We start from the raw sequence: 26,155 nt of genomic DNA, 5'->3' as shown, positions 1-26,155 counted from the left end.
TTGAGTAACAGAGGTTATGCGAAGAAGTGATGAGGCCTGTATGAATGATCTATATAGCATACAGACGATATTATTAATAACCTTTCGTAGTATTATTATCAATTGAACAGCCAATAATCATGATTCGAATCCTCATCATATCATTCTCAACTTTTTATACTAACAAGTGGAGGGTTAATTACTTACCACTTTGGGTAAGATTGATAAAATGATGTTTTCTCACGGTTGTCTTTAGTGACGCGTGTTTTAGTAACCTGGTATTTTACTTTCCATTCTCGGGTGTCGGCTCAATTCTACTACTCTCACTACCGCCCAATAAAGGTTAACAACAACCCACATATCCATTTGTCAAATGCCAATATAAGTCCAAATCCATTGTATCCTACCAAATTCCAATCCAATTTCATCCACTCTCTCTGTGTTTAACAGGCTGGCATTTATGAAAACCTGCATACCGACGAATAGAAACAATTCTTGCGTGCTTCACCTTAGTTCCGCTTCGAACCTTATTATTCTGATCTAATAGAGAGGGGAAGGGAGATCAAGATGGATCATCGACGTAGAACGTCAATGACATCTACATCAAGTCGATCGGTCAGAGAATCATCTATACATGTCAAGAATTTACGGAGTCCGAGTACAAGTAGTGCTACACCCAAATTAGAGGAAGATGAAGATGGTAAGCCGAGACGTACAAGAGGTCGAAATCCTTTACCGCCTAGTTCAGGACCTTTATTTCCCCCTTTACCACCTAAACAACCAAAAAACTCACCTAAAAATTCACCTCAAGCTCCATCACGTTCACCAGCAATACGTACGCCCTCAGCACAGCAACAGCCTACAAGCAGTTTAGCTGCTCCACCAGAGATTGTACCGTCGGATGAAATCCCGGACATACCGCTAGACAGCTCGGCATTAGAAGAAGATGCTATATCTGCCAGATCAGTCAGTCCCGAGAAAACCCATGTTCCTAGTGCATCTAACGCTAGTCTTACTCCACCACCGCCTACAAGTGAAGATACAACCGAAGGTGAAAATAAAACGGATGCAGTAGCTGAACCACCTGAAGAAGGTGAAGAAGATTGGGATTCATATAGACGCCATAGAACAGTGAAAGGGTTTGGAAATGCCGCTAATGTAGAAATTAAAGCAGAACCGGATTTGGATGAACAAGATCAAGAGGAAACTCCAGTCAAAACAAGGAGTAGTAAATTGAATGGAAACGGACTAAGTACAGCTGGATCAGGTGAAAACACGCCATTAGCGACTACTCCTTTATCAAATAGTGAAAGAGCAGGATCAGCATCTCGAGCTAGGAAGAGAAGAGGAGAGGATGAATTGTTATTAGATGATCATCTCCTACCTGCTGAAATACGGCGAACGTCTTTCTCAGTTTCAAAGAAACAGAAAAAGGAAGAAATAATTGAACCGCCAGAAGAGGAGAATAAGGAAGATGATGATATTGCAATAGCCGATGATGATGAGGAGGAAGATGAGGAAGAGGAAGAGGTCAAGGATGTGACCAGATGTGTCTGCCAGAAAGAAGGTGAGCTAGTTGTCGTGTATCTCTGACATACAGTATGTCGAAGTTTGAGATTAGCTAACATTATGGTACAGACATCGATGTCATGATGATTCAGTGTGATGAATGCAATGTTTGGCAACATGGAGAATGTATGGGTATATGGGGAGATGAGGAAGCCCCGGATGGTGAGTCGACAGGTGATTATTGGCACTCAAGCTAAACCATTTTTCAGAATATTTCTGCGAGGAATGTAAACCTGAAAGACATCAACCGTTGATGAAATGGATACGGCGACAAGGTCGAAAATCGTGAGTCTACTTATGTGCGAGAATATTGGTCTTGGCTAATAAGTGGTAATGGCAATAGTGGAAACTCATTCATACCTCCGTCGCCTATCAATCTTCGAAATTTGCATAATGATAGGGACGATTATCCCCCATCCCAATCTAAGCGTTGGGCGCAAGAAGAAGAAGCAGAGGAAGCGCCTGAGCCCACTCCTCCGCCAAAACCGCTGTCCCGGTCACATCACAAGCGAGAAATCACCAGTCCTACGGCAGAATCACACGATGGACGCAGAAGTACTAGAGGGAGGCAACCCGCCTCATCGCTCAGTAGGGATAAACCCCCTTCTTCATCAAGTAAAGTAGACCCCTCAAAAAGTTTACCGAAAGCAGGTACATTGAATAGGAAAGTCAGGGGAGTATCATCAATATCGCCTGATAGGGATTCCCAATCACCCCAACCCAATTCCGCTAGAGAACCCAAACGGAGGAGTACCATGAATTCACGCGATGCTGCGTTTGAGGAAGAAGTTAAGGCTGCCTTAGAAGCTAGTAGGATCGAAATGATGTCACCGACCCACGAATTGGAAGATAGCGTTATAATAGAAGACAAGGAGAAAGACCGAGGCGAGAAAAGGCGGAGAGATGACGAAGAGGAAGGTGAAGATAAGGAACGAGCTAAGAAAGGGAGGAGGAAAAGGGACGATGACGAGGGTGAGTTGTCATCTTTTCGCTTTGTCTGCTGGCAGCGTAAGGTGGGCAAAAAGCTAAAGCTGATGTCTGAGCATAGGTTCAGTTGAACCAGGTGTCAACAAGAACAAACATCCTAATCAATATACATATCGTCCTAAACCTCCTTCCGCTCTTCCTCAAATACCTGCCGCTGCCCAATCACCAGCGAGAAGGGTCGCAGCATCCACCCCTGTGCCTATAGCCCCACCGGCCCATCACGAACACGGCACACGTCGTGCTGGGGCGTTAGCAGCTGCTCCTGTGGTCTATCATCCGCTGACACCGGAATCGGCAAATCACTTATCATGGTTCCTCCCCGATCACCTCTCTGCATTTTCCGACCTCCTGCCATCTAGTCATCCAGACGCATTGGAAGTACCCGCACCAAGGATTCTAAGTTATCTACCTAGAAATCATTATCACAATCAACAATACGGACCATTCAATGAGGAAAGAGATGATAACGGTAAATTGGTACTGCCTGATGAACCGTCTGGAAGAGATGTCATCAATGATGGTAATCATAGAACTCAGCTTGATCCTCCAGCAAGACCACGTTATCCTGTCAAGAGAATAACCACTGCTGAGATGAAGAAGAGGGTGAGGAATGTCTTGGAATATGTCGGAAGAGTACAGGTTGAAGAAGGGAAACGACAAGAAAGAGCCAGACTTTTAGGTATCAAAACTGTCAAATCGACTGGTCAGACTGGCAAAGACGAAGACGGAGATGTGGAAATGGCGGAAACCAGCGAAGAAACTACTAATTCCAACTCTAACTCTACCCCACCATTACCTGATCAGACAAAATCCATGCAACTTATGGATGACCTTACTAGAGATTTGATCAATTTCCAAGAATCTTTCAATAATAATGGATCCTTGAACGGATACCCTTCTCCTGCACTACCGACTACTGGTACTTTCAGTGGGAATGGGAATGGGATCAGTCTTCCACCAACACCTGTATTACCTTCCGACCCTATCGTTCCGGCTATGTCGCAATCGCAACTGGCACCAGCGTCGAAGATTGAATCTGCAGAAGACCTTATTATACAATCTGATCTGAAGACCATGATGTCTGACTCTGCTGAAATGATACCTAGAGAGAATACAATTAAAGAAGTTATAGAAGGTGAAGGTCTAGATGTATATAGACAAGGATTAGTCAATACGGTCATAACAGCTGAAGAAGAGAAAGAAGTAACTGAAAAGGTAGATGAAATTATCATGGAATCTACTTTGTAGATAAAAGCGATGAAGAGGAGTGTATAATAAAAATTTCGTTTTTGTGTTTTTTTTTTTTTTTGGATTATTTTGGGGATAACCTTTTGATTTCATGGGGGACAATTTGAAAGATTATATGTATTGTATGTATTTTTCTATTATCTCCTTCATTCATTAATTACTTTACCTGCTTATTTAGAAGTAATATACTAATCAATATTCATATTCATATAATGTGAAATGCAAATGTAATGTACGAAAAAAGTATTGCTTTATTGGTGTATCCTGTGAAAAATATGATGCCTCGTATGTGTACCCTACAGTATTAAAAACATAAGACCGCCTCATTGTCGCATCGTGCAAAATTCCGAAAGTCTCGTTACCTTAATCAAAAGTGAGATCCAACGAGCATGTAGTTCTGACTGAATGTTAGTCAAGGCGTCGATACAGAATTTAGATTCAACAAGGCGAGATTTAAGAAAGGCTGATCGCTCTCAGAGCGTTTCTTGAATCTGGATTCTTACTTTTAACAAAATCTTGCCAAGTGCTCACGGAGGCAATTGTATTTTTGAGTAGATTGCTATGACTATCAACGACAAATTACCTTGACGACGATCATTCAATTCTATTAACGGTTCCAAAAACCGATCATATTAGCTTCCCCCTTACTGGAAAAGGGTGAACCTCACATCTCAAAATCTATCCTGAGGGATCCGAGCTTGTTTCACTTATACACTAAAGTCGATTTAGCCCGAAAATATCAAGATCTCCAAGGCTTTTGACGCATTGATCGATCAATTGCATATTGATCATTCCTGAGCATAACATGTCTTTTCTATATCCCGTATATAGGTTGTATCGGACATGATCAACCGGATACAAGTGAGGGGTCTTGGACCATGACCTTTTTCAGGAAATAAATGGGTGATTTAGCATTGATCGTATTTTGTAAGGATAACACTAGCTTACTTGTGGTATTGGGTATTGAGAACTTTTGCTGGATAGACAAGTCAGATCTCTCCACTGAAAATCTCCATATATAATGTGACCATCTCAAGATTTTTTATCTGAGATCATTATTCGTTCGACTGTCTGATAATTCTATTGAAAATTGCGCATCCACACTATACTTCCTCTTGTTGATTACGAATTACTCTCAAGACTTCTTATTGATTCTCTTTAAAAGCCGAAGGTAACGATTAGTCAATATGGATATGGACGCGATAGCTTCAATGACACCTGAGCAAATGGAAGCTCTTGCTTCAAGCGCCTTCTCAGTTGACTTGGGAATGCAGCTTGGTCCAATTTTGATGGGGTAAGTCATCTCACATGTGAGTTTAGATATGACAGGTGCTGATTTATCATGATTTATTAATTTCGATAGATGCATGTTTGATGCTATCCTTTGGGGTGTCATGTTACAGCAATTTCAAGGTTGGTGGGAATATTGTAGAGCAAGTGAAAGATCAACTGCTAGGCAATTAACCGTAAGTCGTGACGCATTTGACTTGAGTATATGAAGGAAGACTGATCGAATGGCCTGAGATAGTACTATATAATGATTGCGTCGACAGCTTGGACAGCTATGGTAATTTCTTATGCCATGCATTCTTTCGTTTATAGTAAGTACTTTCCGGGAAATCTCCCTGAGTCCAAGTCAAACATAATTTCAGCCACGAAGACAACTTTGTTGACATACTGTTTTTGCTGTACAGTGTTTGGTCAGTATATCGTCTTCTTGGAGATGCCTTATTTCACCTCATTTCCAATAGTCGGATTGGCAATGGTATGTTCTGATTCGTTTCGATCTTTACGGCTGTAGAATGCTCACTTATACTGTACTATGTGGTTTTCCTAGTCTGCCCCAATTCAGGCATTTTACGCCGAAAGATCATACCGTCTGAACAACAGGAATATTTTTTTGCTCATGATTCTCATAGCGTGCATGTAAGTTGATCAACTTAACCTCAACTTTTCTTCAGCGACGCGCTGCATAATTAATATTACCACTTGTCATGCAGTCTAGGTGAATTGGCTGCAGTCACAGTGCTCGTGATCAAATGCACCAATGTTCCGAACTTGTTGTTCGCAGCGGTAAGTGCATGATCTCACAGCTCATGAAAGAAAGTACTCATAGGTCGTGCAGGAGGCGGTCCCTCAAGTTAGGGCTTGGCAATGTATGACGCTTGCTACTGATATACTTATTACCATATCTATCGGTTGGGGATTATGGTCAGCGCAGACCGGATGGTCGCACACCGATGCATTGGTTAAAAAGCTACTCCTGTAAGTCATGAGATCAAAGGCGAGATCAGAGCAAGTGAAAACTTATGATAAAATCTTTTCTCAGAATTACTCTGGAAACTCAATTGGCTCCTACTCTGCTGTGAGTGAGCTGTGTCTAAAGTCCCCTACTTGAGATTTAGCTGATATATGTCATGTGCAATAGTATGCTTGGCTTTGTGATTGAAATGTCTATCTCCCCATCTTCCACAATTGGTGTATTCTTCGAGTAAGTCAGATCAATTTTACAATTTGACGGGCTGATCTGACTTTTCGTGAATCTAGCTTGTGTATACCCAAAGCCTATACTGTTGGTTATCTGGCTACGTTGAATGTTAGAGTACAGCTCAAAAGAGCACAAACCAGTCAATCGGGAGATGAACAAACAGTGAGAGAGTAATTTCGAAATTGGAAAAATATTTGAGCTGATATTCTTTTGATTATCAGCGATCTAACGCTTATCACTTGGGTAGTGGTAGATCACAACAAGCTACAGTACAAATTGAGACTGATACCTATACCGAAGTTAGTGAAATAGCAAAATTTGTAGGAATACTAAATGCTGATTACATGAAGTTCCGATAGTCTTTCCAGATGCAGAACGCTAAGGCGGGGTTAAATCGAATCAAAGAGGATTCATATGATGAGTCTATTGAAAACCTGGATTACAGCAACAACCTATCCAAGCAAAACCTCAACAAGCAATCCTAAACCAGTCACGCAAAGCCTCTTTATTCCTCTATGTCATTTTGTATCATCCTGATGGAGTCTCAAGATAAGATCTCTTAATGATGCAAGCAATGTCGCGGCCAAAAGCCATTTTCAGTGTGTACTATATACTTGATTTTGACTATTTCTTGGCTTTCTCGATGTCGAGCACTACATGATATCCGGCCGCTTTATCACACAGGAGCCGGGAAGATAAGTCTTCAGTCTCCAGTCCTTCACTGGTATGCGGCGTGCAAGCTCTGACGGACAACAGCTGACTATATATATTCGGACCTGAAATTACTCACTATGGAAGCATATTTTCTAATTCAGTATAAATAGGCTACATCAGCCATAATGATTTGCTTATGCTTAAATATACTATATTTCCCAAGTGAAACTAATGAGATATAAAGGGGAGTCACCAGACGATAAGGAGGATAAGCGCAATCGAAGCCAAGAGCTTTACCATGCTGATTAGGAGAAGTGGCAGTTGATTTATCTGAATTGAATGATGTGAATCAGGGCGAATACTAATCTTACATGAATCAATCCAATTCAGATCTGCCAGCATCTCCAAAGTCAAGTTTCCCTTGATAATATATATATGATATAACCTCCTTCCGATCTACATGAAGGAATAGCAAGCAATCCCCTCAATGTAAAACGGCTACTCAGCAGCTAAAGCAATCTAAACATGTCAGTCATTGATATTACAGGTATGCCGGTAGAGCAAGTGGAAGCTATCGCTAAGATGGCGTTCGGAGATGATGTCGGGTGGCATATTGGACCATTCTTATTATCGTGAGTTCCTATCACTGTCGCTACTAATTGAGGTATTGTACGAAACACGACTGATCATGATTCGATTCTGATCGCAAAGAGTCATATTTGACGGTATTTTACTTGGAGTAATTAGTCAGCAATATATGACATGGTGGACATACTCTCGACTTACAGAGAGAAAAATCAATGTATACGTCACCGTACGTGCAGCCTGCGAACAGACACAGCCTGATAGCTGATAGCGTTAGACTTTCTTTATAGCATTTTCTGGTTACTGCTGCAGTGGCTTATACTGCTTGTGAAATCAGCTATGCCCTTCACAACTTTGTATACAGTGAGTTTTCCTGATGACCGGCATCCACTCTGTGATGGATCATCACTTGTACATATGTTTGCTGTGTGCCGTTAGGCTAATCTACCTTTCATCACAGACTTCGGGAAATTTCGAGTCTTCCTCGAAATTAGATATCCCCAAGTATTCCCTATTCTTGGATGGATTACTTCCGCCCCTATTCAACTTTTCTACACTGAAAGGACTTTCAGATTGAATGGAAATAATTGGTTATTGTGTATTCTGCTTATGGGTCTCATGTAAGTCACGGCGATTGATTTTGACTTATTATAGATAGTACCGTACTAATCAGAAGGATATTTCTGAAGACTCGGTACTTTTGGAATGACAGTATGGGTTTTAGTATTCTGTCAAACTTTGAGTTCTGAATTACAGGCCTTGGTCGGTTCCCCTTTTCGATCATAAGAATTGGATGTAAAAACCCTGACATGTGATTTATCATCTTCAGTTGATTGTCCGACAAGTTCAAGCTTGGCAATGCCTAACTCTGGCCACCGACAGTATAATTACGATCAGTATTGCTTGGGGGCTGTATCGCTCGAGGACAGGGTGGTCTAAGACAGATGCTTTAGTAAAAAGATTGATGATGTAGGTTTTTGGCTTAATTTCAAATGTTGTTCAAGGGAACCAAGGCTCACAGCTTTATAATGCGCTAGTATCACCTTGGAGACACAACTTGGTCCCACCATACTGTAAGTGGGCTCCGCTCCAGACGCCGTAGCAATAGACTAAAGTCTGGCGACATTCAATGCAGTATGCTAGCATTCGTTATTGAATTTGCAATATCACCACCAACGACTTTGGGTATATTCTTTGAGCAAGTCCACCATCCCACACTAGATATTCAAGCCCTATTTGGTGATATGCAGCTTATAATCATAATATTTACCAACATAGGCAATTGATCCCGAAATTTTACTTGGTTGGGTTTCTCGCTACCTTGAATTCGCGATATAACCTCAGAAGAGATAGTCAGCCAGAGCTGAATGCTCAATGTAGTCCGAAGACCGTGAGTCATCGACGTTGGCTAAGGAATGACCTCCTCGGCTAAATTCTATATCATGGATAGGAAACAAGACTCAACACATATTTGCTAGGTTCTGGTCAAATGCAGCAAGCTACTGTGAATATTGAGACTGGCACTTATTTTGAGGTATGTATTGTGCTCGAAGGTTTCGCATATCGCCGTAGACTAAAACCGATTTGTTGTTGTTACAGACCCACCATATGCAGAAATCTCAGATAGGTCTTAATCGCTTGCCATTGCAGGATAACTCCCAATCGGGCAACCAAGAAGATTTAGATGAAAAGTTCATCTGGTCAAACACTCAGTCTACTCATAGTCTTCATGACGTTGCTGAACTGATGTGAAGTTTCGATGGTGATGAAGATTCATCTGTTGTTCAGAACCAGCATCGTTGTTATGGTCCGGATTTTGCATGAGGTGAAAGTTCATCATTGTCTTGTGCATATTTTGAGATTCTCAACTGCTATCGCAGGGTGCCGAATATGCCGAGACGATGCAGGGCTCGCAGCGACACATCAATTAGCGTTCTGATGCATGTTATCTGACCCATGTTGTGTATATGACCCAGTCCATTCTACCCTACTGCAACGTTCAATTGCCACTCCGTCATTCTGCCTCATCGAGCTCCGGCGGAAACAACCGAATGGTCTGTCGCTTCGGCGTGCAACACACCTTTAATGAGCTTGCATTTCAACTAAACACCTCTTATGTCCTCCTTTCTACCTCGATCAAAAGGCTAGCTTATAGAATACGCATCATGACCGAATCGGTACAAGAACATGGACTGATTGAGGCTACTCAAGCTGATAATGCAACAAACGAAGTGAATGGCTCGCCTAAAAAACCAAGAGCCAGATTAGGTCCAACAGAAATTGTACATCTTCCCGCATCAGACTCTGAGCCAGAAGATGATGAAGAACCGCCCAGAATGCCAGGAGAGCCTGGGAGTGTAGGTGATGATGGAGATTTCCTCAAAGATTATCCTGAGGATACAGAAGTAGGTATAACTCTTCAAAGCTAATTGATCTCTTCCTGTGTGCCTTCGACTGCTGATATAGGCTGATTATACAGGATCTACAACTACAACACCTAAGATTGAAATCATCTTCCCTTGCTCCCTTGAATATCCCTCGATTCTCAAAACATCTCAAAAGACTTTGTTTGAGGCAGAATGAACTTACTTCTCCATTACCCGAAGGTGTTTTTGAGGGATTAAGCGGGTTGGAAGAGTTGGATTTATATGATAATAGATTAGGAAGTAGGATAGGTGACGAGGAAGTGAAAGGGTGTGAAAACCTGACGTAAGTGCTGTTCTTTTGCTTGGTTAGGGAAAGATTCTTCGCCAGACCTTACCACTGTAGATCATCGACAAGCATTGTGGTTCACAATTACTTACGCCTCGAATGTACAAGACTGAAGCTAACTCAACATCCATGACAGCTCACTAGATTTATCTTTCAACAACATTCGACATGCCCCTAATCTCCCTTCATTGAATAAGTTGAACGTACTTTACCTCGTTCAAAACAAGATATCCCATATTGAAGAGGGCGAACTAGACTGGTGCAAGGAAACAATGACTTCGATTGAATTAGGTGGAAATAGGATAAGATCAATCGAAAACCTGGATAATCTGGTTAAATTGGAAGAACTTTGGTTAGGCAAGAACAAAATCAGAGCTCTCGAGGTGGGTACCTTCACGCTCCTACATTGAATTGGATGTAAATGGGATGTGGTTGTATATGAGCTTCTACTGACTCGTAAACGATAGAACCTTTCGACATTCTCTTCACTGCGCATACTCTCACTTCAATCAAATAGAATAACAAAGATTGAGAACTTGGAAGGCTTAGTCAGTCTCGAAGAGTTGTATCTATCGCATAATGGATTAACCAAACTTGAAGGTCTAGACAAGAATGTGAGTCAATCTCGGTTGCATCACCTTGTCCTTTTCGGCACGAGCTATTGGGAGGTTGCCATCCTCAAACCAGCTCTTACTGGCCCAGAAAAGAAGGAGAATCTGATGTTTTTTACTTAATAGACCAAATTGAAAACTCTCGATATCGGTAATAACATGATCGAAGAAATCGAAGGTATATCTCATTTGAGTGAATTGGAAGAATTTTGGGTGAGTAGTGTGGCGTGTACATCTCTTTCAACCCATTAATGATACCCCTTTATCATCTTTTAGGCAAGTTATAACAAAATACCGAATTTGCATGCCCTCGATTCTCAACTGGCACCATTGAAGAAACTCGAAACAGTCTATCTTGAAGGCAATCCTTGTCAGAAAAATGATATGACTGGATATAGGAGAAAAATTATACTAGCTTTACCTCAAATTAAGCAAATCGACGCCACGTGAGTATTGCATTCGTCTCGCATCAAGGAAGTAGCGGCAATCTGACTTGCAATATTCGATAGATTCGTCAAATTGTCTTAATTTCATGAGAAGTTAGCCACTGTCGGAAAGTGTCGCTAGTTGTGACTGGTGTTGGAGCTGCTTAGAATATATGATAGTGATGCACTTGCCACATGGGACATGCCAGAAGGTTCCAACCATTGGTTTAGCTGCATGTCTCTAGCACATGCTTTCGTATTGGGAGAAGCATCAAACGTATAGACTGTAATAATGGTTTTTCTATGATAATAAACGTATTCATGAATATCACCAATCGTATCTACATGGTCTACTGCGTCTATTTTGATCGAGTCAATTCTATGATCCTCTCTCCTTTTATTTAGTTATTTATTGAGCTACACTAATTGTTTTACAGATTGTCAAAAATGTGTTTAGAAACTTATATTATATTATTCTTTTCCTTCATTTCCCCAATCTCCTCGGCAGTATGTTTTATAGCTTTCTTCTTTTACCTTCCCTTTCCTCCAAGCTTTCCGGGATAGGTGATGCACTAGGTGTAGCTTTATCCAAATATTTCAACGCCTCCCTAACAGCAGAAGTTTCAATATCAAATCCTCTTTTCTTTCCCATTACTAAAGCTTGAGCATGAGCATGATTTGTTATACTTTCGGAAGACTTGTTAAATCTTTTATGGGAGAATTCGTGAATCTCTTGTTGTTGAGATGGAGCAGGAGAAACAGAAGGTGAAGGTGAATTCATTGAATCTAATACGTTTGTTCGTCTAGCTACTACATCAGCGAGTAAAGCAAGAGATGCAAATTTTGCATTTGGGTGTGCTTTAAGTTGTTTCCATGCTTGATCAGGTCTTAATTTTCTACGATCATCTTCATCATTTTGAGAATGATCAACATGTAAATGTACCATAGGTTTATCCATTTGTAGATTTAATCCAATATGATTATCTTCTTCCAAACCACCAAGTACAATTTCGCCGGTACAACCTGTACCGTGATGTCCACCGCACAATTCAGGATTTCCACAACATGCCATTTGAAGAGGAGCTAATGATTGAGGTATGTCATCATACATCCCATGAATTGGTTGAGGTGGAGTGACGATTTTGGTAGATGGTCCACCGTTGAAAGTGGATGTAGAAGCTTGATTAGTGGACGCAGGCGAAAGTAATGATTTGATCGACATGCAACCTCCGGGACCATTGCAATTTCCGCATCCCTTCTTGACGGATTGTTCCAATGCAGGACCAACTGTACCTTCAGTCGCGTCTGGGTGAGTTTCACCAAACAACTCTTGACAGAATTCTCGACCTAATTCCATCAGACAGTGTAAGCTCAATCCACCGACTATTAACAGCAGCTGCGTATGAAATTCCAGATTACTCACCGAATGAATCGTTTTTACAAGCATCACAGTTGTCTGGATCTCCAGTACATACAGCTTCCATTTTCGGCGAGGGCGTTGCTACAACAGTAGCAGTAGAGGTGGAGACATTGTTAAGACTCCAAATAGATTGCTTTCCCAAATTATTACTGCTCTTGGATTTCAATCTCAGTGGCAAAGCTGTCGCTGAACTGGTTGCTCGAACAACGTTGGTGGTATGCGGAGATATTCCGGATGTTGATGAATTACCGATAGAAATGGCTTTCTCGCTTGAACTTTCGGATGCAGCTCTGCAAGCGCAAAATCCGCCTCCTGCACATAGGCCGCATCCATCATCAATGGATTTGAACGATTTAGTAGGTGAAGATGTTGATATGTGAGGTGATGATATGATGATTGGTTTCACGTCCTCTAGTTCTTCTTGGCGAATGTTGTCAACTACAACTCTGCACAAGCATTCATCGGTAGAATGACACAGACCACATGTGGAAGATTGGTGTTGATGTTGAAGTAGAGTAATATCTCGCTTTATACCCTGATTCAAGTTGGAGGTAGATGGCGATGTGGAAGGTTGTTGACATGGACAATCAGGGTCAGGGTTGGGACAGATGGGGCAATCAACTAGGTCCTTTCTCTCATTTTGCTGCTGTTGCCGTTGTGGCAGAGGTACGGCAGTGTTGATGAGAGCAATGTTTTGTTGAGTTGAATTTGAGCGTGTGTAAGAATGTCGATGGGTCAAGGATTGTCTTCTTGCAATACTTGGACTAAGTCCAGGTACTAACGAGTCGATTGTATCTTGATCAACTTCCATTCTGACTATAGTCGTATCGTTCTTTCTCATTCCATTAGCCCTCAGGACTTCTACTTCCGAGAGTAATTGGGTGATAGAATCTTTAAAAGACCTTCTTTCTAATTCCCAAACATCCTTCTCCCCGTTAAATTCCATCAATTGCATCTTCACACTATTCAATTCATTCTTCAACCTCTCATTATCATTCTTGAGAGCTCGAGCGACTTCTTGTAATCTAACGTTTGAATGAATTTCATTCGCTTCGTATTGCCGTAATCTTTCCTCTAAAGTCTGGATGTAGTCTGTTCTTCTAGCTCGATGTGCCCTTTGTGAGAGTCGATTCTGTGATTGTCGTTTCTGAAATCACTCACACAGTATCAGTAAATGTAATGGATATTTCATCGGATGAGGTTCAGAACGGATTATAAGAATGTCATTTGTCGCTTACTCACATTATCTGGTTCCTCAATGCTGACCTTCCTACCTGGCTTTGCTCGCTCAGGTAAAACCCACTCTTTACTAGGCTTAGCGAATATCTTCCCTGCAGAAGAAGATGTATCCTTTCCCGATACTGATAGTGGAGCCGTGCTGTTCGCGGTAGGCGTAGTAGCTGGAGTGGAAGCTGTTGATGAAGCCCTTGAAGCCATTACTGGGTGACTTGTTGGGGTAGATGAAGATGAGGGAGAGGGTGCTGAGATACCTTTTGACATAGGAGGCAAGGCTACTCTGGATGACGAGCTTGAAGACGTGTTTGAAATGACAGCAGGTCGAGCAGCGACTTGAGAGCCTGTAGGTCTGGCGACCATAGGTCTTTGATTTGAGGTGTTGGAAGATGATTGCGAAGGTCGAGGTTGTACCCTTTGAATAGGTTGTTTGGGTAACATTGTATTGTTTGAAGGACGAGTGGCGAGAGAAGATGAAGAATTGGGAAGTGGTCTAGGTTGAGATATAGCTACCGACATCTCTTACTATGTCCACTACGCCAGTCTGTTTTCTTTCTTTCTATTCTGATTCTAATGGTGTATGACTAAGTAGAATGGCCACAATGATGTTGTTGAATGACAAGACGATAAAGCTGAAAGGTGTAGCGAAGGGGTAATACAGCAAAGTGTTGAAGTAGAATTCAGCTATTACCTATGAAACCACTCCGAGTCGGGGGATGATGATGATTTGAGTAAATTTGTCCTTAGTGTAATTTCCTCCCTGACAACGCGAAAAACTCTAGTTGTCTAATCAGATAATACTCAGATTTTCCTAATCAAGTTATTTTCCATTTGCTGTAGTTCCTTTATAAGTTGGATGGTTGAATATGAGCATCGGCCGATAAGGGATATTACTTGGCGAAGTATGTAAGATGATCTGCTCCAGTCGATCGAAGGAGGGATTTGAATTGTGTTTTGTTGGCATTCAAAGTCAGCTGTTTGATTGATTGAATGGACCTTGATTGGGCGACTACGCTCTTAATACAGTTTTGTTGTCATATCGGCCGATAGTAAACTATGATCAAGCAGAAGAATGAAAAAGGATAAGTTAACTTCGTCCACGCTATCAATTCATGTTGATTCAGCGCATCAAACGAGAAGGTGATTATTTAGTACTGATTAAATCTCAGGGTAACTTCCTTGAAAAAGGAATCTCTTTTTTTTTTATCTGATAGCGATTATCCAAAGAGTACTCTTTTTCTTTTACCCCTGATTCAAAAAACATCAAAACTGGTTTAAGTATTGCGTTATTGGTCATTGAAAAGCGATTCTTTCCGATAACGATTTTATCCAATCAAGAGTCAATCAAGTTCATATCAGATAAATCAAAAGGATTTCACAATGCCGTTGAATAATTATCGCTTTGGCGCATACAATTTACGAATTTTTCGGATTTTATTCCCGATCCAAAATTATTCACTTATATAGGTGCATATGATATATAGCAAATGTTCGATTATATCTTACCATGCCGTATGCGATAATATAGTTATCCTACAATACAAAATCAAGCAAATGTGAGATTGGAAGATTCAATAATCTGATGAATATACAAAACTACGTCTATACACTAAATAGCATATCCAAAATTCCTTCCATTTGGCGATATATGAGGTTGATTCTCATTTGTTTCCCATTGATTCTTTATTTGTTCGATATCATCGTTATGTCTCATTGATGATCCATTCTTTGAAGGGATTGCAAAAACATCAGGTTCTTCTTGGAAAGTATCAAAACTTCCTCTGACAGGACTTAAGTCATTCATCATGCTTTGATTTGGATTTCTGTTTCCATACGAAAGTAAAGGTAAACTTGATCTTCTATTTGTTCTTGAAGTAGTTGATTTTTTAGGTGAACGAGATCCAGATCCAGAAGGAGATAATGCATTTGGTGAATTTTCGCCAGATAAACTTGCTCTTTTCACTTGAATTGAATCTTTACTTAATCTTCTTATTTCTTTTTGTACTTCTTGTTCAATATTAGGTGAAGATGGATTAGAGAATGATGATTCGCCAGATCCAGAATGTAGAGGTGGCGGATACCCATTATAATCGCCAAAAGTAGGTGACAATTGCTCCTGGGTTTGGTTGTGCTGGGCACGACCTGGATCAGAAAATTGTCTCAACAACATTGAATTGGGCCTATTTGCATTTCCGTTGTTATTGTCTCGAAGACTGCCGAATGTTCTGTTTGTAAGTGTAGGTGAAGAGATATTGATTAAATTACTTTGTTGAGGAGGATTAGGTGAAGGAGGATAAGAGAATACACTTCTTGGTGTATGAGTTCCGGTATCCTGTCCATCACTCAATGACATATTAGGAGATCTTGAAAAGTCTTTTTGAGGACTAAATGTCAAAGCAGCTTGATAATCTCCTCTTTCATCCGCATAACCGTCAGTGTGATCTTCAGACTTCGAAAAGTGGTCAATCAAACTAGTCTGTCTAGATGATTTCCCCTTTGACGCCTGAGGTAAAGGTACCGGAATACCAAGTCCTAAGTCTTTTTGATCCTTCTTTTTGCGATCTCTTCTTCTTTTGACACCGAGTTCGTGTTTCAGATTACCATTTATCCAAGCTTCTCTAATGATCTCTGAATCTTTTGGCATATAACTCTGCTTGAAAGCAGATACGAACCACCTCGGTCCAACTGCTATCGCCCATGTTATACCTATTGTGGCCCAGAATGTGAATGTCGAGTATATCACTTCTACGACACCCGCATAAGGAAGTACAGCGAGGTAAGAGTAGATAGGGATCCAAATATATATAAGTAAAGTCGAAGCTATGATGATTACCCAAGTGATGACTGTCCAGTATCGACTGTTGATTCCGACGTAAGAATTTGCAGACAAAACTCCCGCGGCGGCGATAGCTGTCCCAAGATCGTACAAACAATTAGTGTCCCTTCCACTTGATGACCAAGTTTCGCCTGCTCCATAGGCTAAGAAAGGGATGAAGAAAATGACAGCAGACTGATATAAACCGTCTGCCATGTAAAGCCAGAATCGAGTTCGGGTATATTCGATTCCCGCTATTCCCCTTTTATATAGTTGTGGGAAAGCCATAGCTGCTTTAGCGTTGACGTCTTGATCAAAGGCACCCATGACAGCGACAGGTAAAGAGGTATAGAAGAGATTGTACATCAATAAGAAGGTGTATTCGAATAGGTAGGTAGCGTCGAAAGAACTGAAAATGAGGAACCAGAACATCGATACGGTGAAAATCGCGTTCTTGTAGAAGAAGCTATAATTCCTATCAGCTATATACCACAGACTGGCTACAGTAGTGAACTCACTTGGCGTGCATATTGGCTACTCTAACGTATGACCATCTTCCATGAACAAGCAGTAAGCGTGTTAGGAATCTGAATTGACCAAAAGCGTAATCGGCGGACATGGCAGCTTGAGAACCTTCTAGACCGTACAAGCCAATACCGATATTCGCTTCTTGAATCATAGCCACATCGTTAGCGCCATCTCCAATTGAGAGCGTCATGGCGTTGCATCCTTCTTTGACCTGTAGAGTTTCCTGTTAGCTTACAAATTACAACAGGCAAACCGAAGTGACTCACAAGTCTGACAGTAAGAGCTTTTTGAGAAGGAGATACTCTGCAGCAAATGACAGCAGAACATTGTGTACCTAAACTGAGGAACAACCCCTTAAGACTAGGTTGTAAAGCATATCTAAGACTGTCACCATCGATAACAACCGCAAAAGTTGCAGTGCGATTCATGCCAGGATTGAAAATTTTGCCGGAAGCTGGGGTAGTAGGCGGTGGGCCGATTACCGAAGCAATTTTATTGAGACCAGCCTCAATCTGAGCTCTAGCACCTTCTTCGGAATCTGCAGAAATGATCATAACCTCCATATCGTTCGTTAACAAGTTACACGAATATCCAATTTCGATAGCAGTTTGCAATTTATCACCAGTCAAAATCCAAAGTTTGATTCCTGCTCTATGTAACATCGCTATGGCATCAGGTACACCTTCTTGAAGTTTATCTTCCAGTGCAGTTGCTCCTAAGATCGTTAAAGAATGCTCAACCAATTCGCAAGCTTTATCGATCTCGCCTTCTCGATCCACTGTAGCTGCTGCTGCTGCGTCATATTTCTTTGACCAGTCCGCAAATTCAGCTTCGGACATTTCTCGGTAAGCTATACACAGAGTTCGTAAACCTCCGTTGGCGAATGTTTCCAGATCTTTCAAGGTGGTTTCCTTTAATGCTTCATCATGATTAGGATCCAGTCGACTGTAAATCACACTATCCGCTCCTTTGCAGTATAGTATGATTCTTCCATCTGGACTTCTAGCTACTACACTCATTCTCTTCCTACTACTATTGAATTCTAGTAATCTTAAAGGTGTCCATCGTTCAGGTGTACCGAGGACTTCTATGTCAAGAGAATTGTTGTTTTTGTTGATGAATGGGAATCCAGCATCCCGAGCAGCAGCTACAAGAGCAGCTTCATCGGGTGATTCAGCTTTGTAATCCAACTCATATGGCTTGGCTGGATCAGGCGCGTCGGAGAGGACAGAATGGCATATAGCTAAAGCCCGAAAGAAATCGATAATATGGTGTTGAAGTGGATCAGAGGGATTTGCCATGTGATCGACCAGATTAGGAGCAATGAGAGTGAGTTTGTCTTCTCGTAGATACCGATTCCGTATGGTATGCTTCATCATCTTGAGCATCTTAGCCTTGAGTTCCTGTAATTCGATTTCCTGATCTTCCATTGCAGGTCCAGTGTCCTGTCCATCACGCTTCGCAGCTCCCATCATAGCCTCCGTCATACCTTCACCAAATACAACACCTTGGATTGAGCACTTTTTGAACTCCATAATATTTTGAGTCAAAGTACCAGTCTTGTCAGAGAAGACGTATTCTATTTGTCCCAGATCGTCCGAGATATTCCAGGTTTTAGGGACACAAGGTGTGTCATCTTTAGATAAGGTTAGCTCATAACCTGGTTGTGAAACTCGATCATACTCACAAGGCTCATAGTACATCTCGACATCTTGAAAGATGAAGTACGCCTGAATAGTCTTCACTATCTCGACCGTAATGTACAGAGAGATGGGCACGATATTCTGAAATACGATGAGGCAAGAGAAAAAGATGATGACGGAATCGAGATAGATATTGTCGCTGGCTTCGGCGCCTTGTTCGTACGACTCAGCACTGGTCTTAGTGAGAGAGCGATACCATCCATCTGTGCATTTTATCAGCACTCGTATAGCCTAGGGCGATGAAGTCAGGACTTACGTAGCAAAGCCGTTGTCAGACACAGGATAAGTAAGACGATGAAATTCATGATTACGTTAAAATTCGTTTCCTTTTCGATTTTGCTTCGTTTGGAACTGCCATATCACATTCGAATCAGCACAGAATGTACCTAATTATGATGGAGACGAAGCTCACGGAGTATCACCACCATTCAGCATGATCTTGGTATCGGCTCCTGTGTACGCGACCATACCAATAACCCATTTTGTATTCCTCAATGAGCATCCTCTGAGCAGTAACTCGTTGATAGTGATACCTTCAGCTTGTTCTTCGGCATGTCCATAAGGGTCTGCGGGTGTGTATCGAAGTACACCATTATAGGTATATAAATTGGCATGAGGTGGTTCAGAATCAATGGCGAACCGAGCATGTTGTAGATCCTCTTCCGACTGTATAGAGGATGTCGCCTTTAATGGTTTCCGTATTTTCAGATTGGTTTCTCCGTCCAAGTTCTTAGTTTCCACAAAGCATAGGTTTTCGGCATTTGAGGTTGAAAGTACTATTATATCAGCTGGAACTTGCTCGTTGTCCCTCAGAAGCACTAAATCTCCAACTTCCAGCTTTTTCCTGCAAGTGGGATCCGTCAGTGTCGATCATCCTAAGGTGTATTTATATTGATACGATTTATCCAGTAGCGAGACAACATGCAACTCACCATAAGGTCCTTTCCCACTGTGCGCTTCCTGAAGTGGGTCTGTTCCAATCTACAACACCGACACTCCGCCTAGAAGCCATACTTGGCAGACTCGAAGTTTTCCTCAACATCAAGGATCGTCTAAATCCTTCCCCATCAGGTAAATTTGGCGTCGCATCCGTTATGTTGAGCGTGGGTATCACCGTAGAAGGCATAGTCGAGAGGGGATATGACTCCTTGTCCACTACAACGACATCTAATTCTTCTTGCGGATCTTGATCAAATGATTTTTGACTATCTTCCATCATAATCTGGTTTCCTGCACTACCTTCCCGTTCTCTGAGCTTTTTCACTCCTTTCGAAGTCTTGTCAGGAGCTACATTAAGGTACAAATCAGCTGATACATTCTCCTCGTCCATAAATATCTGTTTCGGGTTGTTTCTCATCGCGACACAGCTGGTTTTATCCCTTCAGCTCTACCTTTACACATTTCACTTGTGCCTTGGACCCCTCCCTCTCTCATATGCTCAACCACCACCGGCCATATCCGCACAACAGACTCACCAAGACCAATATTGAGCAGTCTCTCAAACCAATTCCTAGGATCTTTCGGTTGATTCCAATTTCTCCAAGAACCAGCTAACTTTGTGGTTGCAGAATTATTAACTTGATCATCCAATTTTGATCTCCTCCAGTCTTCAATACCATCTTTTATAGCTGTCATACCTAAAATAGCTAAAAGAGGTAACATTCCAATTTGTGCGTTTGGTGCACCAAATACACTAAAAAGTTGAATTATGACCAAAAATAAGAAATAGATATTTGCAACTCTTCTAAATTGTTCAAATAAATTTTTAGGAATAAAAGTTATAATTGTATATTTTGTAGTTTTAACTTTATTCCTAACATATCTTATTATTGGATCACCTTTATTATTAATTAAATTTTTAGGTAAATTGATATTTACGTATATTGTTCTTCTTGGTATTGGTGTTTTACTTTTACCTTTACCTTGTAATCTATCACTTAATGATATTTTAGGATGGGCCGAAGAGGTTTCAGAGGGAGTGACTGTTGATGCATCTGATATTTTTCGAGGTGATGTCTGAGTAGAAGTAGAACCGAATTCGGAATCTGGTTGAGTATGTACAGTCGTCATTGTACCTCTTCGACTTTTATCTCCTCCAACTTCTGATCCTAATTCGTCATGCTCTTCTGCAAGTGTATCTCTCTTTTTCGAAGCTTTCTTAGAACTACCAGTACTTGATGAAACTTTCCTCCTCATACTCCTAAACAACCGTCTTCGTTTTGCACGCTTTTCTGCCATTGCTTCTGATTTGATAGACTCAGCCAATACTGAATGGGCCGTACGGACTGTACGTAGTCGCAATTCCGGGTCAATCGATCGAGGGTCGAATACATCATCATCTGAGTCATCTACATTTAAGTATGATTGAGCAGGAGCCTGGACAGCATCATGAGGGGTTAGGCGAGATGAAGATGAGGATGGACCCATATTGTACGAGGATGATGAGGAAGCGTATGGGTTGGAGTCATACGGTGGTTGCAGGTGGGACATCTCGATTTTGTTACAATGAGTGTGATTTTGAAAGAGTGTGATGAGGAATCTGCAAAAGTAAAGATAGATAAGATATAGCTTTCTCAACGTGTATGCTGACAATTACACAGTCTACTTACTGGATGTGCTGATGCGGTGAAGTCCAGCTCTACCAGTATAAGCTCTACCAGTATATTTTGGTTTCTTCTATCGAAGTATTCTATAGTGATGGTATTTGATGGAGTGGGAGGCTGAAGTCTATTCGTCGTGTTTTCCAACGGCTGTACACGCGCTCCGTTAGTCAAGTTTTCTCCACATGACACAGCGGCAGCTAATATAACTACAAAGGTCACAGGCCGACGCGGTCTACCTCAAGATTATTGACGAGATTGAATCGAAAGAGAAATTGAGATTTTTGATGGTCAACCAAGAGTCGGTGAAAGCGGAAACAGCCTTGAACAAACTTTTGCTTGATCGAATGTGTATTGGAATTGTTTATCCAGTATCAGAGCACGAAAGAAGGAGATGACCCTTTGATATTGTCGGCAAATAATGTTGAAGGATAGGTTGATGAATGGATTGAAGTATTCGATTTAATACACAGCAACGAATTAAAGGATAGTTATATTAAAGAGGTGAAGAATGATAAGCGTGGCACCTTTCACGTTTTGTGATTCTCATACAAATGCACACAACTCGTCTTTTCGGTCAAATTTCAATACTTGTTGATGAAGAAGTGTCAAACCTCGAAAACGAAAAGATCATACACGTCTTTCGATAACAATATTTGAGTGAAAAAGAGTTATGACAATCCGGCCGCCTGTCTGACAAAGTAACGGCACGTAATAAGTATTTACATTACCAAGCTATCCGTAAAAAACGTGAACATTTCCTATAATTCTTGGGAATCAGGAAATTATAGCAGTCGCGTCTAATACTTTTCTACACTTGCACAACCCGAACGAAAGTATCGATATTATTACTAAGCTACTTATTCTATATGTTATGGTATATAGCTTGGAGCCATCGGCAGGATTATTTTACCCTTAAGCTTACTTTCATCAACTACGTCTGCTTAGCCGTAAAACCTCTCTTATCGGTTCCGAGAAGTTCAAGTACGGCCTCAAGTGAGTGAGTTACTCGTACGCGTCTCAGACCGGCGGTCACCTAATAATCATACTTGGTTCCTGCAGGAATATTGACTAATTCAACAGCGTTACACATTCGAGTAATAACCCGATCTGTATGCATGTATATACAAATTACAACAACTATTCGATGCTAGTGTAATACTACATTGAAACCCGACCCCATGCAAAGATCAATATTATCCTTCTTGCTCTTCATTATTCGCGGATTCCTGTTATCCCAGAACAAGGGTTTTCGATTATCTTCCTCATCAAAGCTAACATGTTCTACATACTTGTTCAGGCCTTCATCCACTGTAATCTCTTGCTTTTCGTTCCTGGGCGGAGAAGGAGGTTTAAGAGTCTCTAAGAAATTCATAAAACCCTCTTTCCCAATCCAGCCAGTCCGCTTTGCAATTTCGTTCAAATCGACGTCTTTCCCATTTTTGATATCGATAAGTACCTTCGCCCCAACAACGCCTTTATCCCAAACTTGATGATTCTTGTATTTTTCCTCCATGAGATTTCTCCAAGACAATTCAATTTGATAAGCTTCGATTATTCTATCATTCATAGCTAGATTCACCATAAGTCTACCGACCACATTCGATTTTATAAGAACCTTTTCTTGTATACAAGCTCTGAAAGTTGATATCGAGGACTCTAGATATCCCGAATCGATCAAAGAACGTATCATATTGGATATCGTTCTACTATTCGGTTTAATATGCTTGCTGATCATCTCTTTGTAAAGGTGAATTGCGAAACCTAAACTTTCGATATGACTTAACTTGTTGTTTTCAAGATCCGCTTGTCGTCGTGAAGAAGTTACCAAATACGATAGAACTGTATTATAATTCTTGATTGCATTTTCGTCTTTATCCGTTCCAGCGAGTAGGTGGAAAATTTTGATTCGATCTTGAGGGTTGGTAGATTGCGATAATTGCCGAATGATGATCTCGACCACATTTGAATCTAATTGCTTGCCTTCTGACAATCTGTGCGCTAGATCTAGAGCTAATTGAGTATCCCGTACTCCACCTTGGGTGAGTCCTCGTACTAGAGCTGAAATCAAGGGAGAGATTGAACCGTATTTTGACCACAAGTAATCCTTGATATGCCTCTCCAACAAGACCGCTCTTGTTGGTGAAGCTTTCGATCCGATAGCTCGAATGAGCATCAAAGCATCGGTCCTTCGGATTGGAACACCATCAGCCATGAGGTCCGTATACAGTCGGGAGGCAAAATGCAGGTGCAGATTTGGCGAGGTTATGGAAAATCTGAACAACTGTTGCCATGAAGATAGGTTTTTGCGAGACCATAGGTAAGGAGGGCTGGCCGATCGAGCATATTGATAAACCTTCCTTGACATGATATAAGCTTCGGAAGAAGGCAGAGCTGAAATAATCAGACGGAAAAGAGGGATAATGGATTCCGAGGGCAGTTGGGAGATGATTTGCGCTTCTTGAAGTAAGCGACTGAACCGAATGATTGACAAGTCAATTTCGTCTGTATTGGTATTCGAATCTTTAGCTTTTTGCAGAGCTATAGTCAAAGAGGACACGAGGGCACCACAATGACTTTCTTTGTGTTGAATGGCTAGTTCCAACAACCGAATTGCTGTATCCAATATCGCGATCATATCCGGTTCAGAAGACTTGGCTATTGAGATTCCCCTTCCAATTAAACCTCCTATACCCATTTGACCGGTCTCAATCAATTCTAAAGCTTTCTCCACTCTAGATCTTGCTTGTCGAGACGCTAAATCTAAAGCTCGGTACAGGGTTTGGGCAGTATTCGAGATAGGTTCTATGTTCAACGATTTGAGTGTGGTGGGAATCTTACTTCGAAGAATCTCTGAGCCATCTTCCTCATTTTTAGAGTAACTATAGCAAAGCCTACGCATCACCTTGAGCAAATGCTCGGATTTAACGTCTACTTCCCGAGCGAGACACCACACAAGATTCTCAAATGACTGTTCCAGGCCTTCCTTTGATCTTTCACTTGACAAGATGAGAATCTCGCCTATATAGTGTCCTAATCCAACCGCTCCACCTTTGTTCACCATATTCAAAGTCAATTCTTCAATAGCAACAATCTGATTCGAACCATCCCTTCGGGACGTTTTGCGAAGACGTTGCAAATTCATGAGATGTATACCTAACCAGCCTCTTCTAATTTCATGTGGTATTTGTCTGGTCGGTAGTATACCTTCTAATGTCAAGTATAATCTTCTGATGATCTTATATATTTCATCCCTTTTCTCCTCATTATCCTTGGTATTCCTGAATCTTCGTGCCCCTAACCTAATTATCTTGGTCACAATTTCCGACCCAATCTCCTCCAGGGACATTCTACATTTCTTCGCTAATTTTAAAAGTATCTTGATCCTATTCCAAGCTCTAGGTTGTTGCGTATGATCCGCTTGATGAAGTAACAGAGATTTGAAGACATCATCTGGAATAAATTGACGTAAAGAAGGGTGTAGGGATTGATATATTGACCAAGATTCATCAGGTGTTGAGGAATATATCGATAAGGACAGGATTTCGAGATGCCTTTTGAAAGGGAATGAATTAGGGGAATATGGTAAAGAAGGCGGCAAAGGTAAATGTGGTGATTTTGGTCGCTGCGATTGCACAAGGGGATAGATAGTACCGTTTCCTATCTCTTTACTCTCATCCACATTCATATCTGTCCCTTCGTCGGTATATGGCGCATTTGACCCATTCGAATTGAAGAAAGTCCGTCGTGGAATAGTATAGTGCGTAGTTGCGGATGAAAACCATTTAGAACAGCCCGGTTGATTCGGATCAGGCCTTACAAAGATATTTCTTGAAGCTTTACATACGGGTCTTGAATGAGCGATTGACCATATGGCATTGGTGGGTCTCGATTTGATAGTCGTACTCAAATAAGTAACGACTTTGACCCTATTTGACATTGTTCATCCGGAAATCTGATATGACTGCTTAGCTCGAGATGAAATCTCTTTGTGATCGTGTCGCTAGACTCACGCTATATGAGCTTTGAGCTTTCCATTCCGAATTGTCTCCAATTTTCTTGTTTGAATCGGATGAGTAGAGATATACACAACTTGATTAGGTATACGGGGTGGATAAGCTGAAATCTCGCATAAAATCGTCTTTGAACTTTTCGATTCTTTATATTCGGTCGAAGGGTAATTATCCGGATTTAGGCGCGAAAACACACCTAATAGTCCAGAAATTAGGTGCGAAAGTGGCAATCGGTTGACGTGTGTGACTTGCGATTTTACCTCCACTTGCACTGTCCACTTGAAAACCCTCTTAAGCATAGTCAGCTCTCGTTCTTCATCTTTTCTTTTTCCTCCTTCAGATTATCTACCTCACGTCCTGATCCTTTACAGAGAAAGATTGACATGATCTACATCCTCTCTTCTTTCTAATCCACACTACTGATCACAAGTGAGTGAAAAGTGCTCTCCTGCTCTGATCTACCTCTACGAGAGGGCGAATGGTGTTATTTCGGTTCCTTTCTTCCTTTTCCTTTCCTTAATACTTTCAATCGGTAGCATATGTTGAGATCTGGTCAATAACTTATACAAGATCCGCAGACAGGAT

The 26,155-nt window shown here is 41.3% G+C and overlaps 7 protein-coding genes across 7 annotated transcripts; 4 read left to right on the top strand and 3 right to left on the bottom strand.

Annotated features, from left to right (window-relative positions):
* Positions 1-546: 546 nt before the first annotated feature.
* Positions 547-3,783, top strand: I206_104790 (uncharacterized protein; the record flags this gene model as incomplete). The annotated part of the gene is made up of 5 exons (XM_019154093.1): positions 547-1,546; positions 1,618-1,710; positions 1,758-1,833; positions 1,892-2,520; positions 2,597-3,783. 5 exons carry the CDS (start codon positions 547-549, stop codon positions 3,781-3,783), a joined length of 2,985 nt encoding a protein of 994 aa, XP_019012833.1.
* A 1,187-nt stretch (positions 3,784-4,970) lies between these two features.
* Positions 4,971-6,756, top strand: I206_104789 (uncharacterized protein; the record flags this gene model as incomplete). The annotated part of the gene is made up of 12 exons (XM_019154092.1): positions 4,971-5,077; positions 5,147-5,249; positions 5,312-5,384; positions 5,478-5,548; positions 5,621-5,709; positions 5,784-5,856; positions 5,909-6,048; positions 6,113-6,148; positions 6,212-6,274; positions 6,331-6,433; positions 6,493-6,570; positions 6,631-6,756. 12 exons carry the CDS (start codon positions 4,971-4,973, stop codon positions 6,754-6,756), a joined length of 1,062 nt encoding a protein of 353 aa, XP_019012832.1.
* Positions 6,757-7,450: 694 nt separating this feature from the next.
* I206_104788 (uncharacterized protein) lies at positions 7,451-9,262 on the top strand (the record flags this gene model as incomplete). The annotated part of the gene is made up of 11 exons (XM_070202999.1): positions 7,451-7,557; positions 7,637-7,739; positions 7,801-7,873; positions 7,971-8,130; positions 8,200-8,272; positions 8,340-8,479; positions 8,548-8,583; positions 8,646-8,708; positions 8,789-8,900; positions 8,961-9,044; positions 9,110-9,262. 11 exons carry the CDS (start codon positions 7,451-7,453, stop codon positions 9,260-9,262), a joined length of 1,104 nt encoding a protein of 367 aa, XP_070059100.1.
* A 413-nt stretch (positions 9,263-9,675) lies between these two features.
* Positions 9,676-11,283, top strand: I206_104787 (uncharacterized protein; the record flags this gene model as incomplete). The annotated part of the gene is made up of 6 exons (XM_019154090.2): positions 9,676-9,915; positions 9,990-10,219; positions 10,359-10,605; positions 10,690-10,836; positions 10,960-11,046; positions 11,110-11,283. 6 exons carry the CDS (start codon positions 9,676-9,678, stop codon positions 11,281-11,283), a joined length of 1,125 nt encoding a protein of 374 aa, XP_019012830.2.
* Positions 11,284-11,772: 489 nt separating this feature from the next.
* Positions 11,773-14,430, bottom strand: I206_104786 (uncharacterized protein; the record flags this gene model as incomplete). Its single annotated transcript, XM_019154089.1, has 3 exons — positions 11,773-12,605; positions 12,682-13,825; positions 13,921-14,430. 3 exons carry the CDS (start codon positions 14,428-14,430, stop codon positions 11,773-11,775), a joined length of 2,487 nt encoding a protein of 828 aa, XP_019012829.1.
* A 1,090-nt stretch (positions 14,431-15,520) lies between these two features.
* On the bottom strand, positions 15,521-21,447 carry I206_104785 (uncharacterized protein; the record flags this gene model as incomplete). Its single annotated transcript, XM_019154088.1, has 8 exons — positions 15,521-17,192; positions 17,245-17,465; positions 17,521-18,890; positions 18,942-19,160; positions 19,214-19,308; positions 19,370-19,801; positions 19,890-20,244; positions 20,433-21,447. The coding sequence occupies 8 exons, from the start codon at positions 21,445-21,447 to the stop codon at positions 15,521-15,523; spliced, it is 5,379 nt and encodes a 1,792-aa protein (XP_019012828.1).
* A 1,260-nt stretch (positions 21,448-22,707) lies between these two features.
* I206_104784 (uncharacterized protein) lies at positions 22,708-25,497 on the bottom strand (the record flags this gene model as incomplete). Its single annotated transcript, XM_019154087.1, has 1 exon — positions 22,708-25,497. The coding sequence occupies one exon, from the start codon at positions 25,495-25,497 to the stop codon at positions 22,708-22,710; it is 2,790 nt and encodes a 929-aa protein (XP_019012827.1).
* Positions 25,498-26,155: the final 658 nt, after the last annotated feature.

This window comes from Kwoniella pini, chromosome 6 (assembly GCF_000512605.2).
Source record: "Kwoniella pini CBS 10737 chromosome 6, complete sequence".
NCBI lineage: Eukaryota > Fungi > Basidiomycota > Tremellomycetes > Tremellales > Cryptococcaceae > Kwoniella > Kwoniella pini.
This window is presented reverse-complemented; position numbering and strand designations above follow the sequence as displayed.